Consider the following 14,290-nt stretch of genomic DNA (forward strand, 5'->3'; position numbering starts at 1 on the left):
ACTCTACATGCAGTGAAACCATAGAGCGAAACAGATGGGAAAATGTTAGTTTGCGAACTCCTGGTTGGAGAAAGACGAGTTTAAACAGTGTCACTGTCACTGAAAACAACCGCATAATTTATTCTTTCAAGCTTTGTTTCCTCCAAGCTGATCTAAGTTGTGTTGCACGGTTGTGCTCTATTGATTTATTCAACTACAACTGTTTATTAACAACTGTTTATTAAGTTAAATGTTTGATACTGATTAGAACTTGAAGTGATGATGAGGTCTTAATATTCTCAGAAGGTATTTAAAAGCCACTGAAATTACCTTAAGGACTCCTGCATATACAGGCGTACAACTGTACCTTGTTATAAGTCAAAAACACAGCATTTATGTCTGCAGTTTACTAACATCTGTTAATGTAGAGTTTATCTGCTTAACAGATAATGAATTCACTATTTGCTAATGCTCAATAGATGATTCATAGTGTGTAGTTATTATAAAGGCTCACCTTATTATTATTATTACTATTCAAATTTATAGAATTTGAAATGAACAATATATTCCAATACAGCATAACAATTCATTAATGATCATTCAATTGTAAAATATATACACTGTATTATTATTTTTACTGCTCTCAGAATGTTTGTGATCAATAGGTGGCACCAAATTTAGCAACAGAGTACATGTGGGTAACCAAATAGGGCATGTGTGATCATCAGAGCATTCTGCTATTAAAAGCTGGTGTTTAAAAACATAGCTGTGATACACGCTCGCTTCCCGTTTTGAATATTCGCTAGAACTTTCGTTACGTTTTTTCTGAAGCATTATGTAGATCAGATTACAGAAGAATTAAAATAAAACACAATAAAATAAAACAAGGCTGTCCAAACACGGCAGTAAAATTGTATTTAAATCTATTTAAAGCACACATCTTCCTAATATCTGGAAAGAGACAAATAATAATAATATTAATAATAATTAATAAAGTTTTATTAGTTGTTGCTAATTTAAAGTAAAATAAAAAAAAATACAGTACTAAAATCAAAGGACTGTGTGTTCAAACAACATAATTAGCAAGAAATTGGCAAAATCACTCTCACTCAATTCCACAAACACACACAAATGTACCAGTTCCACATTTGAGTGTTTTCATTTCCCTACAGCGCAACGTCAAACATCAAGATTTAAAGCGAACAGTAGTGAAACAGATTACAGCAAATCAGACAGCAGACTCTTACCTTCTAAATGAGCTCTTCGTGCAAAACAATTAATACAATTAAAAAGGATATCCTTATAGCTTTGCTTCTGTTGTTCTCGTTGTTTGAAAGAAAATGTTTGTGATTACAGAAAGTAAAAAAAAAATATATGATTTTCAGTCACAGGACCAAATCAGCTGACTGTTTCCACATAAAATATAGACCCGTGTGCCCCACGGTGCTCAATCACACAAAACACACAAAAAGGCTGCTTATCCATTCCTGTTTCGCCAAGGGTCATTTCAGAAAGCAGATTTACTTATTAAAGAGAAACTCGGGCACCAAAGTAAACGTTACTGTGTCCAAATGATAAAGATTTATTTGGGAATTACTCAGTGATGTGTTCCACTTAAAGAGCAAACTGTTGAGAAGAAAAGCCCTCAATCTTTTCAGGATCATGCAACTGAGAAGATTACTGAGAGGCCAATTATATAAATCTTGCAAAAGCAAAGCAGCAAGGCTTACAAAAGCAGAGAAACCAGAAAATCCTGCGTTTTTAAAGAAGAACACATTACAAAATACCCTCTCACATGTGTGAAAATCCCAGTACTGAAATACTCAGAGCAGCCCGTCTGGCACCAACAACCATGCCACATTCACTTAAATCCCCTTTCTTCCCCATTCTGATGCTCGCTTTGAACTGCAGCAGATCGTCTTGACCATGCCTACATGCCTAAATGTGAGTTGCTGCCATGTGATTGGCTGAATAGAAATTTGCATTAACAAACTGTTGGACAGGTGTACCTAATAAAGTGGCCGGTAGCGTATAGTATAATAAACAACACAAAAATAAATCCTCCTCCAACACTAATCCTATCAAACTGTTTGCTTTACGTTTATTCGTTCTTTCATTTTTTTTTCAGCTTAGTACATTTATTAATCCGGGCTCGCCACAGTGGAATGAACCACCAACTTTTCCTGCATATGTTTTGCGCAGCCGATCCAGCTGCAAACTCAGTACTGTGAAACATCCTAACACATTCATTCACACACTCACGCACGCACGCACACACTACGGTCAGTTTTATTCAATTCTCCTATAGTGCATGTGTTTGGACTGTGGGGGAAACCGGAGCACCCTAAGGAAACCCACGCCAACACAGGGAGAACATGCAAACTCCACAGAGAAATGTCAACTGACCCAGCTGGGACTCGAACAAGCAACCTTCTTGCTGTGAGGCAACAGTGCTAACCACTGAGGCACCGTGTCATGCCTGTTTTGCTTAAAATAAGATGGTGATTTTGACTTGTTTCTATGCTTGAGCTGCACAATATATTGTTTCAACATCGATATCGCATCGTGCACATCCATTATCACAAGATACACAATGTTGAGTCTGAATTTTGATTTTAACTTTAATTATACGGAATATAAACACTTTATACAAAAAAAAGAAAGTTTTTCCTACGTTTCCTACTACTGTTTTTGTCTTGTTTCTAGTCCACATATCTACATTTTAAAGCAAAACCAACATTATTTGACTTTCTCCACTGACATGTTGCTCGCTTTTAGAAACAAAACTCTTGATTTGGACTTTTTGGATATTTGCACTAGAAACGAGACAAAAAGTAAGAAAAGCATTTTTTGCATTGCAGTTATTCAATTTCTGTCCCTGGAAACTGCGATGATGCGTTCACACCAGACACAGATGAAGCATCAGGCGCGAGTGATTTACATAAGTCAATGCAAAGATGCAATTTGCCCGAATGACGTTTTGCACGTTTGATGCACTTAATGCGTAAATTGTGCAATTTGCTTGACTTGTAAAATCTGAACTTTAGCAGACATTTGCACCACGTTAACCAATCAGGAGCTTGCTCATGTAGGAGAGTGAATCAAACTGGGCTCAGCTCAGACTAAAGCACCGCTGAAAGCCAGGTACAGTTTCTGGAGGAGTTGATATACTCACAGGGCTGCTGCTGCACCTCTTTTCAATTCAATTCAATTCAATTCAATTTAAATCATCTTTATTTCTAAAGCGCTTTTACCATGTAGACTGTGTCAAAGGAGCTCAACATAGAAGTTCTAGTAGATTGACATTGATTCTGTGTCAGTCCAGTTTTCATAGTACTGAAAGGATTTAGATGACTCAGACATGGCACTGAACAAATCTACTAGAGGTGTAAAGGATCACAAATATGGTTCGTATCACACTTCGGTTTTTGAGTCACGGACTGGACCAATTTTTTTGCATAAGTAAAAAAATAGAGGAGAGAAAAGTCATTTTTTGTTTTCGCATTGTACAGAAATATTACTGCAAAAACCCCTGGTTTGAACAACCAGAACTTAGAACCTATAATTTTAATAAAAATAAAAATCAAGAAAAAACCTTCTGAAAAAAGGAAAACATTTAATAGGAAAAATGATCTTTGCTGCTGTTGTGGATAATGCTAAATATAGAAATCCAACATCATGTACAGCATATCATATTTATTTTCAATTAATGATTCAACAATTCACATAAGAAACTTCATGTTTCGCTATAGGTGGATCATTTTTGAAAACAGATTCAGTGACATAATTTTGATGGTTGTTTTTCGCCCCCTGTTGGCTACACAATGTAACTGCTACAACATTCACCAGCATCAAGTTTCATTAAACAGAGTTTAATCTTCACCATAAACATCATCAGTGTTTATATCTGAACTATAAACTGTTCTCCCAGTACTGCTGTGCTATTTAATTATTAATTCATTCATTCATTTTCTTGTCAGCCTAGTCCCTTTATTAATTAGAGGTCGCCACAGCGGAATGAACCGGCAACTTATCCAGCACATTTTTACGCAGTGGATGCCCTGCCAGCCACAACCCATCTCTGGGAACCAATCACACACACACACTCATACACTACGGACAAGTTAGCCTACCCAATTCACCTGTACCGCATGTCTTTGGACTGTGGGGGAAACCGGAGCAGCCGGAGGAAACCCACGCGAACCCAGGGAGAACATACAAACTCCACACAAAAACACTAACTGAGACGATTCTCGAACCAACGACCCAGCGACCTTCTTGCGACAGCACTACCCACTGCGCTACTGCTTCGCCTGCTATTTAGCTATCTGTAACAAATTGAAAAATTGTAAAAACCTAAATCTCTCAATCAAACACAGATTTGAATGCAGCACTTCGAAGGATTAATTACCATATGCAAACCATCATTTATTATTCTTGTTAGGCTGGTTTGAATCGAGATCACAATCTTTTAATGATTAACTGTGCAGCTTTAAACTGAGTGCATTAATGCAGGCTAAACAGTGACAGAAAACACCTTTAATTAATAACCTAAGAAAGCATTTATTCCGTCATCTTTATATTTTACAGGGAAGCCACACTGCTTTATACACGTGATTTGAATGACTCGAGAGGGGATCTCTCTGCAATTGTTACAAATATTGGTTTCACCTACAATTTCAAAAAAGTTATTAATCCGCGGGTCACGAGCATTCTGAACTGTGGGTTTTGATCTGTACGATATAGCCTGATTCGTGCATGCCGCATCTGATGTAAACACAGCATTAGATTCCCCAGAGAAACATCAAATAGTGCTATTCAAACTATCTTGTGAAACTGTATTTATATCACAATATTTACCACAGAAAAAAAAAAACATTGCAATATTTCCACATAAAGGGCATGAAATATTTTAAACAATTATATTTTATTTAAAGGTGCCCTATATAATGAAAATCGTTATTGAAAAATAGGTTATCATTCCTCTGATTGGGTTTATTTCTGTGCGTGTTCAGCGTGCATCATGCTCTGTGTGTGTGGCACATTATTAAGCCTGGTTTATACTTCTGCGTCAAGTGACCGGCGTAACCCACGGCGCATGCAACGCAAGTGGCTGTGCATTTATACTCCTGTGCGCTGTCTCTGTTGGTCTGCATTAACACTTCTGAAACACTAGTTGGCAGTGAGGTGTAAATGTTCCTCTGTGTCGAGTTTCTTCGCTGCTTTTTTGCTTTTCCTGAACGCTTCCGGGATGTACAAGTGGCTCAAACTCGCTCATTTTGAGGCAGGAACCGGCGGACGTGCAGCAACTTTAACTATGAGGTAAACACAAAACAAAACTTTCCATCCGGAGCTCCTTCACGGGACTCCACACTTGTAAACAATCGCTCGATCAGGCTCGCACCATTCACGCGGCTCTCGGTCCCGCCCAGACTCGTCAGCGCTACCAAGCCGACCAATCACAGAGCTTGTGTTACGCGTCGTTGCGACGTGTAGTTACATTTTTTGAGAGCTGCACGTCAGCGACGCCGACGGCCACGGTTAAGGGCTATGCGTCAGCGCCGTAGCATACGCCGGTGTTTGACGCAGAAGTATAAATCAGCCTTTACTCATGATACAAACCATATATGGTCAAACATGGACCTTTTTTTATGGGCAATCAATGGAGTAAACAATTAGTTTCTAGAGATTTTTTAGAACTTACCGAAGCCATAAATCTACTTTGTACATAACAGAGAACTATTTAACTTATTAAACCAATGCCGTATATGGCACCTTTTACAGCATGTCCTACTTTCATGAGTTTTCAACAGCAGGTGAATATGAAGAAGGCCAAACTCAGACTCTGTCAGAAACACTACACAATTATTAAAGAAGCCAATCCAATTACCTTGTCAGGTTTCTCCTCAATGACTTCGGGACTGCAGAACATCTCTGCCAGAGCCACACGGAGTAAGGAATCAAACAGAGGAACGGCCAGCTCAGAATTGACCACTCCAGAGCGAGAGAGCTGATCCCTGACCTCACACAGGGTCTCCTCTACAGACTGCAGCTATAAGAGAAAAAAAAAACATGTAAAGATGACACACATCTAAAACGAGACGGTGACTCGCTTCAAAATGTGAATCAGCAGCTCTGTTCCAAACCCGAGTCACATTTACCCCTCATGAAGAAGGAAATCACAGGGTGCAGCGCGATGGAAAATGCAATCAATATATTTTAGATACAGTTCATTCAGTTCAACTGGAAGACTGAGGATGGTGTGTTTAAAGCAGGACTTTTATTTGGTGTGATCAAAATAATGGAGACGGAATGTAAATGTGTAAAGTTATGTGATCAAAACTGCAAAAAAGACAACTAAATCTCCTATGACAGACATGCCCAAAATAGGGCCCGTGGCACAATCCCATCTGAGAAAAGAGAGCGAGTGATGGGGTGATGGTTAAGAGATTGTTGTTTCAAATGGAATGCAACCTATTATTGGTTTGTTTTAATGTTAAGCTACAAAAAAGCTAACTGAAATTAAAAGTATCAGTTTAAATGGTTTAAATTTATCAGATTAAGGATCCCAATTTATATTAAGTGGCCTTCACTAATATGTACTTACACAGGAATTAATAGTTTGTTACAATGTACTTATTGTGTAAATACATGTATTTATTGTGTACTTGTGCTTGATTTAATACCTGTATGTAATTACATCTGTAATTAACTTCTGTAATTACATTTGTAAATACACTGTTGACCATTCCTTACACCTTAACCCACCCTTAAACCTACCCATACCATCAAACCTGTCCATAACCCAACCTCTATCCCAACTCAAAAGCACCACAAGTGTTCTCAAATACATTATAAACGCAGTAAGTACATTGTATTTATTTTTTGATGCAAGTACATAGTAGTTAAGGACACTTAATATAAAGTGGGACCAGATTTAGTTTAAAATGTACCGTCTCCCGATGAATAGAAGACAATGTAGAGACTTTGGTGAGTGAATCAAGGCAAAGGCAAATTCGGCTTGACTAGTGTATAGAGTGTATACTCTACAAACAAGTGTGTTCATGACTATAAATAAAATTGGAATAATATATTAAGAAAAGATCCGTTTGTAACAATAAGCAGCAGAACAAGCAGTTTTTAAAGTCTAATAATCAATGGAATTGAATGAGAGAGGAAGTCTCCAGCCAAAATGATCACAATGGCTGCGTCAACTTGAGCATAAAGAATAAGGTCAACAGGTATACTAGAAAACTTCTAGACAGGTGTATTAAAGGAAGTTGGAACTAAATTAAGCAGGAGAACGGCCCTCCAGCACCGAGTTTGGGCTACCCTAACATTTACGCTAAAATGGAACTATATTTTGTTCTTTTTTGTGTGAACAGTTCCTAATAAAGCAGCTAACTGGGGTTTAAAACAGAGCTACGGTAGAAAGAGTTTCCACTGTACCTGAAAGGAAAGATCTGGCTCAAGCCTCTGTAAGGCTGAATTGGCACTGTGGAGGCAGATAGCCAAAAGTGCCTCCAGGAGTCGAATACTCTGAAAAGGCCATTCCTCTTCAAGCCTGTGCATTGGATCACTTGACTTGCTCTCTGTCTGAGAGAGGCTGACAGTGTCACTTAGTTCAGGATGCTGGGTTTCTGCTGTACCTGCATTTGTCACCATATTGTCAAAGTGTCCTGTAATACATCGAGTAGGTGAGTCTTCACGAGACGGACTGCTTTTGCCTTTACTCTCCCTCTTTTTCTTAAATTTACAGTCTTTGTTTTTAGATGTGAGTTTCTGAATGACCATTGTCATTAAACGTGAACAGACGTCTAGACCTCCCAGCCTGAAGAACTGCCTCTGGAACACTGGACTGGTCATGTAGACCCAACGGCACACTGACCAAACATCAGCAGCTCTCCGGACCTGCTCTTTAGAGGGAAGAGCCACACTATCTGGAGACAGGCAAGGTAGGCGCCCGCCTAAAGGTTCACTAGCTGTACTGTCATAACCTGAGGTGTCTTCAGAGTCATTAGCCGAGTCTCTGTCTGAGTCTGCTTCCTTGCTCACACACAGGAAAGCAACGCACAGGAAAAGGTTGATGGTGTTCAAATGTGCTTCGCCTCGATTACGTCCTACTCCAGAAAACTCGCTTGTTTCACTTTTGCCCTTTGGAGGAGGACATGCCTCTTTCAGGCCTTCGTAAAACTTGGTGAGGCTCTGGGGGGCATCACCGGTGCCACGTGTACTTAGTTCCTCCACGAGTCCAAGAACAGCTTCCCTTTCCTGAGCTTCGGCTCTTTCTAGCTCATGCACGGCAGATTCGGTGTGATTTCGCCATGCATTTAAAATAAGTGTCTCGAACACTTTTAGCGCCCATGGACGAGTGCAATCCAAGTAGATCAACTCGGTGACTTGGTTCAGTCCGTTACAACTCAGAAACAGGTCACGTACTACCCGGCTAAGATGGAACAAAACAATAGAAGTTATACATTTAGTAAATAATTTGGAATCACAGTTTAGTTCAAAGGGTTAGTTCATCCAAAAATCAAGCATTCTGAGTTAGTTCAGAGAGGGTTTGTTGTCAAGCTTTGGCCATTGCTGTCAATGCAGGATGAGAGAACAATTAGATTTCCACTAAAATATCTTATTTTGTATTCTGAAGTTGAACAAAATAATTAATAATAACTTTCATTTTGAGTGAACTAACCATTTATTTGCTAATTTAAAGAATAAAAACAGTGAATAAGAGAGTAAAAACGATCATACCTTGACTTCAGAAGAGCAGGCAGAGTTTGTAGATAAACCAGCAGTACCTCAACTGGGAGACAATGTGTGTGGTAACTGCAGACCTGGCTACAGGTAGTTGACACACCAAGCTGCTGTGCATGATGGGTTAATTCCACACCTCGCTGAAGGACAGGGTTAAAAATATGAGTGTAGAGTTGCCACTGCACCACTGCATTGCCACGCAAAGTCAGCTGGCATACATGACTGGCAATCTGTTGACTCAAATGCCAGTCCTCCCCAAATACAAGTTCCTGATAAGCTTCCAAAGCATCCCACTTCCATAGGATGTCTTCAGCTCCTCCGCTGGGAAGAATACCTTGGGAACGATAGGATGGTGATGGGGATGTAGACAAGTTTAATTCTTTCTTAGGTCCACATCCCTGCAGAGTCTCTTCAAGACCAGGTAACTGGCTGCTATCCAATGTGCAAATATTGCATGAGGCAAGCTTGGCCTTTTCCGAGGGTTGACCTCCTCCAAGCTGTTCTAATACAAGTCTACTAAGAACACTCAACACATGGGACTGGTAGCTCCGCAATCCTGGAGCCTGAAATGCTTGGAGCATTGGTGCAATTACCGATCTTGGATCCATGCAGCAACAGATGCCAACAGCTTGCACTCCTGCAAGCACCTGAAGCACAGCAGGACCTGAGGGCGAGAGGCGTTGAAAAAGACGCAAACACTGGTGAGCGCAAGCCGCAAGGCAACAACATCGTTCAGGGTACCGCACTTCTCCATCATTACCCTTGGAGTCCTCCTCAAAGGGATTTCGTCGAGCTGCCTGCTTGAAAGCAGATACCGGCAGCCCTGAGAGGTCACGATGATGGTGTAAGAAGTGTGAGTATTCGCAGCGACGGTGTCTACGACGTGCACAAACAGACTGGTGTAGCTGCTCTGACTTGGCCCTCTTGACCGCACTTATTATTTTAAGCACATCAGCTATCAGACAACGCAGATGCTCTGATGCTTCATTGCTAATCTCTGAATTGTGAGCTTCTGCTAAGGCCTCAAGGCGTAGAGCTGTTACCTCAAAGAGCTCCAAGCCACGGTGTTGCACAAATTCATGAACTAACTCAAGCGACTGACTGAAAAAGAAAGGGTTTGGAGCAGAGGCCTGCAAGCAGCCCAGCAGTAGCTGTAAGACACCCTGTAAGAGTTCTGGCAGTAGCAAGGCCCGGTGACGGTACCTTGAGAAGGAAAAATCTTCTTGAATCTCCTGCAGAGTCTTCTTTGGCCTTGGAGCAAAAGGGTCCGCTTGTCTTTCTAAACAGGTACGAATCTTTAAAGTTGCTCTAAGGAGGTCAGTCAAGCTTCGGCGTAGATTATCAGGCAGTGTCTCATTTTGACCAACATCAACAAACATCAAGTGCAAAATTGTGCGTAAAAGCATCCTTTGAACAAGTGCAATTGGCTCCTCAGTCCAGCCTCCAGCTAACTCTTCAATCCCACCTCCCCCTCCACCACTGGGACCACAGCAGTCACCAAAGTCAGTGAGTATCTCTGTGAGGGTGGGAACAACGCTGACCGCCAAGCCTGGGTTATGATTGATGGTCATGTCAAATTTGCAGACCTTTTCAAGAAGGGACAGAAGAACATGGCAGAGATCAAAAGGCGAGTTCTCCATGCGGTTGAAGATGGAGAGAGTGGTGGGGTCTGATAGCATGTTAGGATCCATTGTGTGAGATCTAAAAAGTCTCAGGTGAGGTTGTGATGGCTCAATAGTGCCCATTGCATCAAGAGTGGGATGTTGCGGTGCTGTTTGCGAGGAGTTGTTGGACTGGTGAAGCTGGCAACTAACATGAATGGCCGTACTATGGAATCTGCGATGTTTGCTCCCAGTGTTTGTGGTTTTATCGTCCGAGTTGGCTTCAGAGTCTGACGTGGAAAGCTGAGATTTGCGTGCATCCCTTACAGAGTACCGCTGAGCTGTCCTACGTGAGCGACGTGACTTCCAGGAGCCAGATAAACGCTTCGGAGAGTTCTGCACATCACATGGATCCTGCCCCGCCTTTTGAGAGATGGTCCTTCCCTCTTGGCAAAGAAACACCTCGAGTAGTGAAGGCAGGGTGAAATCTAAGATTTAAAAAAACGAGTAAAAATAGTTTAAAACTATGTTTATGGTATTCCTAACTGGTATCAACTGGTTATACAACCTGGCTAATTCTGGTTTTATTAAAAGTAAGTCATGATGATCTCCGGAGGTCTGTTTACAACACAATTACAGGAGCTAATAACTCAACAATGTGGAAAGTAGCTGCTAGAAAAGATTAGCATGCCTGCTCTAAATACCTTAGGCCTCAAGCTCGATGAGAACTCTTATCCTTTCCATTTTCCTTCAATCGTACTGTTTCAAAATTTAAGCCATCTCATGGTTTCACTTGTTGTTCATGCACGTAGCTGTTTAACAATTCATAGAGTCTTCGCAAGATTACCTCCATCGTTTGCTTTATAAAACATATTGTGTACAAGTATATCATCTTTCAAAATGAATGCAATGTCAGAATCTCATTTAATATTAACACAATTACTTAATTCAAGTTTCAAGGTGGGTTACAGTATACGTCTAGTGCACTGCCAAAAACAAGGCTGTTAATAGGATGCATTATTAAAGCTCTTTATCGTGACTCTTACCTGGGGCTTTCTCCTCCTGAACAGGAATCTTCCAGACCAGAGGTAGCAGAGACAATAAGAGCGTAAGCAGCTCTTCCCGACAGGTCAACTCCTGAGTAAAAGGTTTGAGAGGTTAATTCAGGATTTAAACAGAATTCTTCACTCTGCCTAAGCAATCCAATCAAAGTCTCCTAGAAGCAGTTACTTTTCTCACGTCTGCTTCACAGAGATCTCTTGTAGAGCTAGTATCCAGAAAAAGATGGAAGAACTGCAGACAACTGTATGACAGGACAAAACTGTATTAAGAAGGACCTCTTGCAATGGCTTACGACAGTGAGCCTCTAAATACAGAGTCTCCTCCCAGAGCGAGAGAGCATTCCTCACAAGGAGAAGAGAAAGCACTCTGACAAGTGTGAATTAAAAGCAAATACAGGGGGCTGCTGCCACAGTGCTGTGTGACCTCAGGTAAACAAGGATCTGGCAGCATACTCATGAGGTAATTAGCAAAATGGCTGGGGACCCATATTGACCCACCACTATGCAAACACACAGGCGATTGATGTTGTGTCGAGAGAGAGTTAAGCAGTGCTGAGTTCAGAGAAAAGGGCCGTGTCTTGTGAGTAAGAACCACTCCAGACATGATTCACTAGAACTCTCACTTCAAAGAGAGTGAAGAAGCATGGGATCAAATAAACCACTTGTCACTTCCATCAATAATGCAAATAATTATGTTGACAGACTAACAGAACATTATTTAGACTCTCCATTGTAAACAAATCAGCAAAATAACGTAAGTAGTAGGGATTCTCCGATCAGGATTTTTGCAGCCAATACAGGCCCCGTTTACACTAATGCGTTTTCGTTTAAAAACGCATAAGTTTTGCTACGGTTACGCCATCCGTCCACACTACGCCGGAGTTCTCGAACGTTGAAAACGGAGCGTTTTGAAAACGCTGAAGAGGCCGTTTTCATTCTGAAACGCTGCTGCTCCGTTTCAGTGTGGATGAGGAAAACGGAGACATCTGAAAACGGAGGCGGGGCTGCTGAGATTCGCTACCTGATTGGGGCTTTTGTGTCATTGCGTATCCTCCTCTTATTCGTCAAGTCCCTATCACATGACTATAACACATGGCTTTAACGCTACCGGAAGACAGTACTGTAAACAACAACATGGACACAGAAATGGGAGCGTTGTTTGCACTATTGTCTGTTTTAGGCGCATTTGTGCAGTTATTCATTTGTTATGTTTAGTAACAACTCGACCTCATCATCTGTCCACAAAAATACCTCTCTTGCTTTCTTTGCCATCGTGTTCATTGTTCAACCGGCGTTTGTTGACTAACAATAACTAAATGCTGAGCGAGACGCATGCTTCCTGTTTATTCTAGAACGCGCATGCCCAGAGTGGGCGAATGGTCACATGATATACGTTTTTGGTGGCGTAGTGTGGACGGAGATATGTTCAGAGACGCTAGGTAAAACGCTAGTGTGGACGCGGATCGTTTTTAATCTAAAACGCCGTTTTAAAACAAAAACTCACTAGTGTAAACGGGGCCACAGAGAACTGATTCCTTGTCATGGTGATTGGCCATAGTACCGATTCTAATGCTTTAAGCTTTAAATCACTTTTACATTGCATAAAGCACATTTTCCCTCTAAGTAGGATATTTAAGTGGAGATCTCTCCTTACCTAAGAGAATAAATACCTCACTTACAACCATTTAGTGTGGACATGTCATGGTTAGCATCAGCTTAACAGACAATAATAAATAAAACAGATTTTAAAAATTGTAAGAAAATTGACCGACAATGCAATCTGAAAACATGGCAAATGATGAAAGAAGTTTATTGTAAGGAGTATATTACAAGAAGTTATATTATTAAATATTCAAGTAAAAAACTGTCAAAAACTTTCAGTTCTTGTATGTAAAAAGGCCTAAATACATGCCATGCAAGGCCTTTCAAATATAATGCTCATCTACATCTATTGATAGAGGGCGGCGCTGTGGCTCAGTGGGTAGCGCTGTTGCCTCACAGCAAGAAAGTCTCGGGTTCGAGCCTCAGCTGGGTCAGTTGGCATTTCTGTGTGGAGTTTGCATGTTCTTCCCATCATGGCGTGGGTTTCCTTTGGGTGCTCCGTTTTACCTCACAGTCCAAAGACATTTGGTACAGGTGAATTGGGTAAGCTAGATTGTCCGTAGTGTATGTGTGTGAATGAGAGTGTATGGGTGTTTCCCAGTGATAGGTTGCAGCTGGAAGGGCATCTGCTGCGTAAAACATATGCTGGATGTGTTGGTGGTTCATTGATTAATAAAAGGACTAAGCCAGACAGAAAACGAATGAGTGAATGAACTATTGATAGCGGCACAATAACCTCAGCTCCAGACAGTCTCACAGCAGCTCGATCGCCCGATGAGAGAGGTTGATTTGCACTTCAGACTTTTACTGCTCTTTTTATTTAACCTAGCAAATGCGATGCACAGTACATGCTCTTCCTCTCGCAATCTGTTCTCTTATTCATTCACTCTCATCTCCATGATTTCCAGGATGCTTGATCTAATTTGAAGGAATCATCTGGTCTGAATATGCGGGAGACTCGGTGAGCTACCGGGAGGTCATTTGGTTGGATGAGACACTAGATCTCTCCGCTCGCATCACAGCACCTCAAAACACTGGATATACAATGATCAATACCAAAGAGACCATCACTCAAGTGAGTCGCACCAGTAAACTGTAAACAGAGGTCGCACCACATCTGTATATATTTTAGCTGCTGTGATGCAATCGCATCGATAGCTTACAGATTATTCACCACCTCACATGTTGTAGCGCTGTAGGTGTATAACCGCGGTGCGCATGTGAATCTTCCTTAGCTTGTAAACTCATAAACAAACACCTGCGATTGGTTCTTTAATACTAATAGCGCCA

The 14,290-nt window shown here is 41.0% G+C and overlaps 1 protein-coding gene across 6 annotated transcripts in view; it reads right to left on the reverse strand.

The window, feature by feature from the left end:
• Positions 1 to 14,290, reverse strand: part of lyst (lysosomal trafficking regulator) — a 192,206-nt gene that overhangs the window by 119,129 nt on the left and 58,787 nt on the right. For all 6 annotated transcript variants that reach the window (XM_021472744.3, XM_068218743.2, XM_073920308.1 and 3 more), the window contains 4 exons: positions 11,384 to 11,474; positions 8,734 to 10,825; positions 7,429 to 8,425; positions 5,870 to 6,031 (listed from right to left, as the gene is read on the reverse strand). In XM_021472744.3, coding sequence (XP_021328419.1) covers positions 5,870 to 6,031; positions 7,429 to 8,425; positions 8,734 to 10,825; positions 11,384 to 11,474 — 3,342 coding nt within the window. The remainder of the gene's footprint in view (positions 1 to 5,869; positions 6,032 to 7,428; positions 8,426 to 8,733; positions 10,826 to 11,383; positions 11,475 to 14,290) is intronic.

Source organism: Danio rerio, chromosome 13 (assembly GCF_049306965.1).
Source record: "Danio rerio strain Tuebingen ecotype United States chromosome 13, GRCz12tu, whole genome shotgun sequence".
In the NCBI taxonomy this organism is placed as follows: Eukaryota; Metazoa; Chordata; class Actinopteri; order Cypriniformes; family Danionidae; genus Danio; species Danio rerio.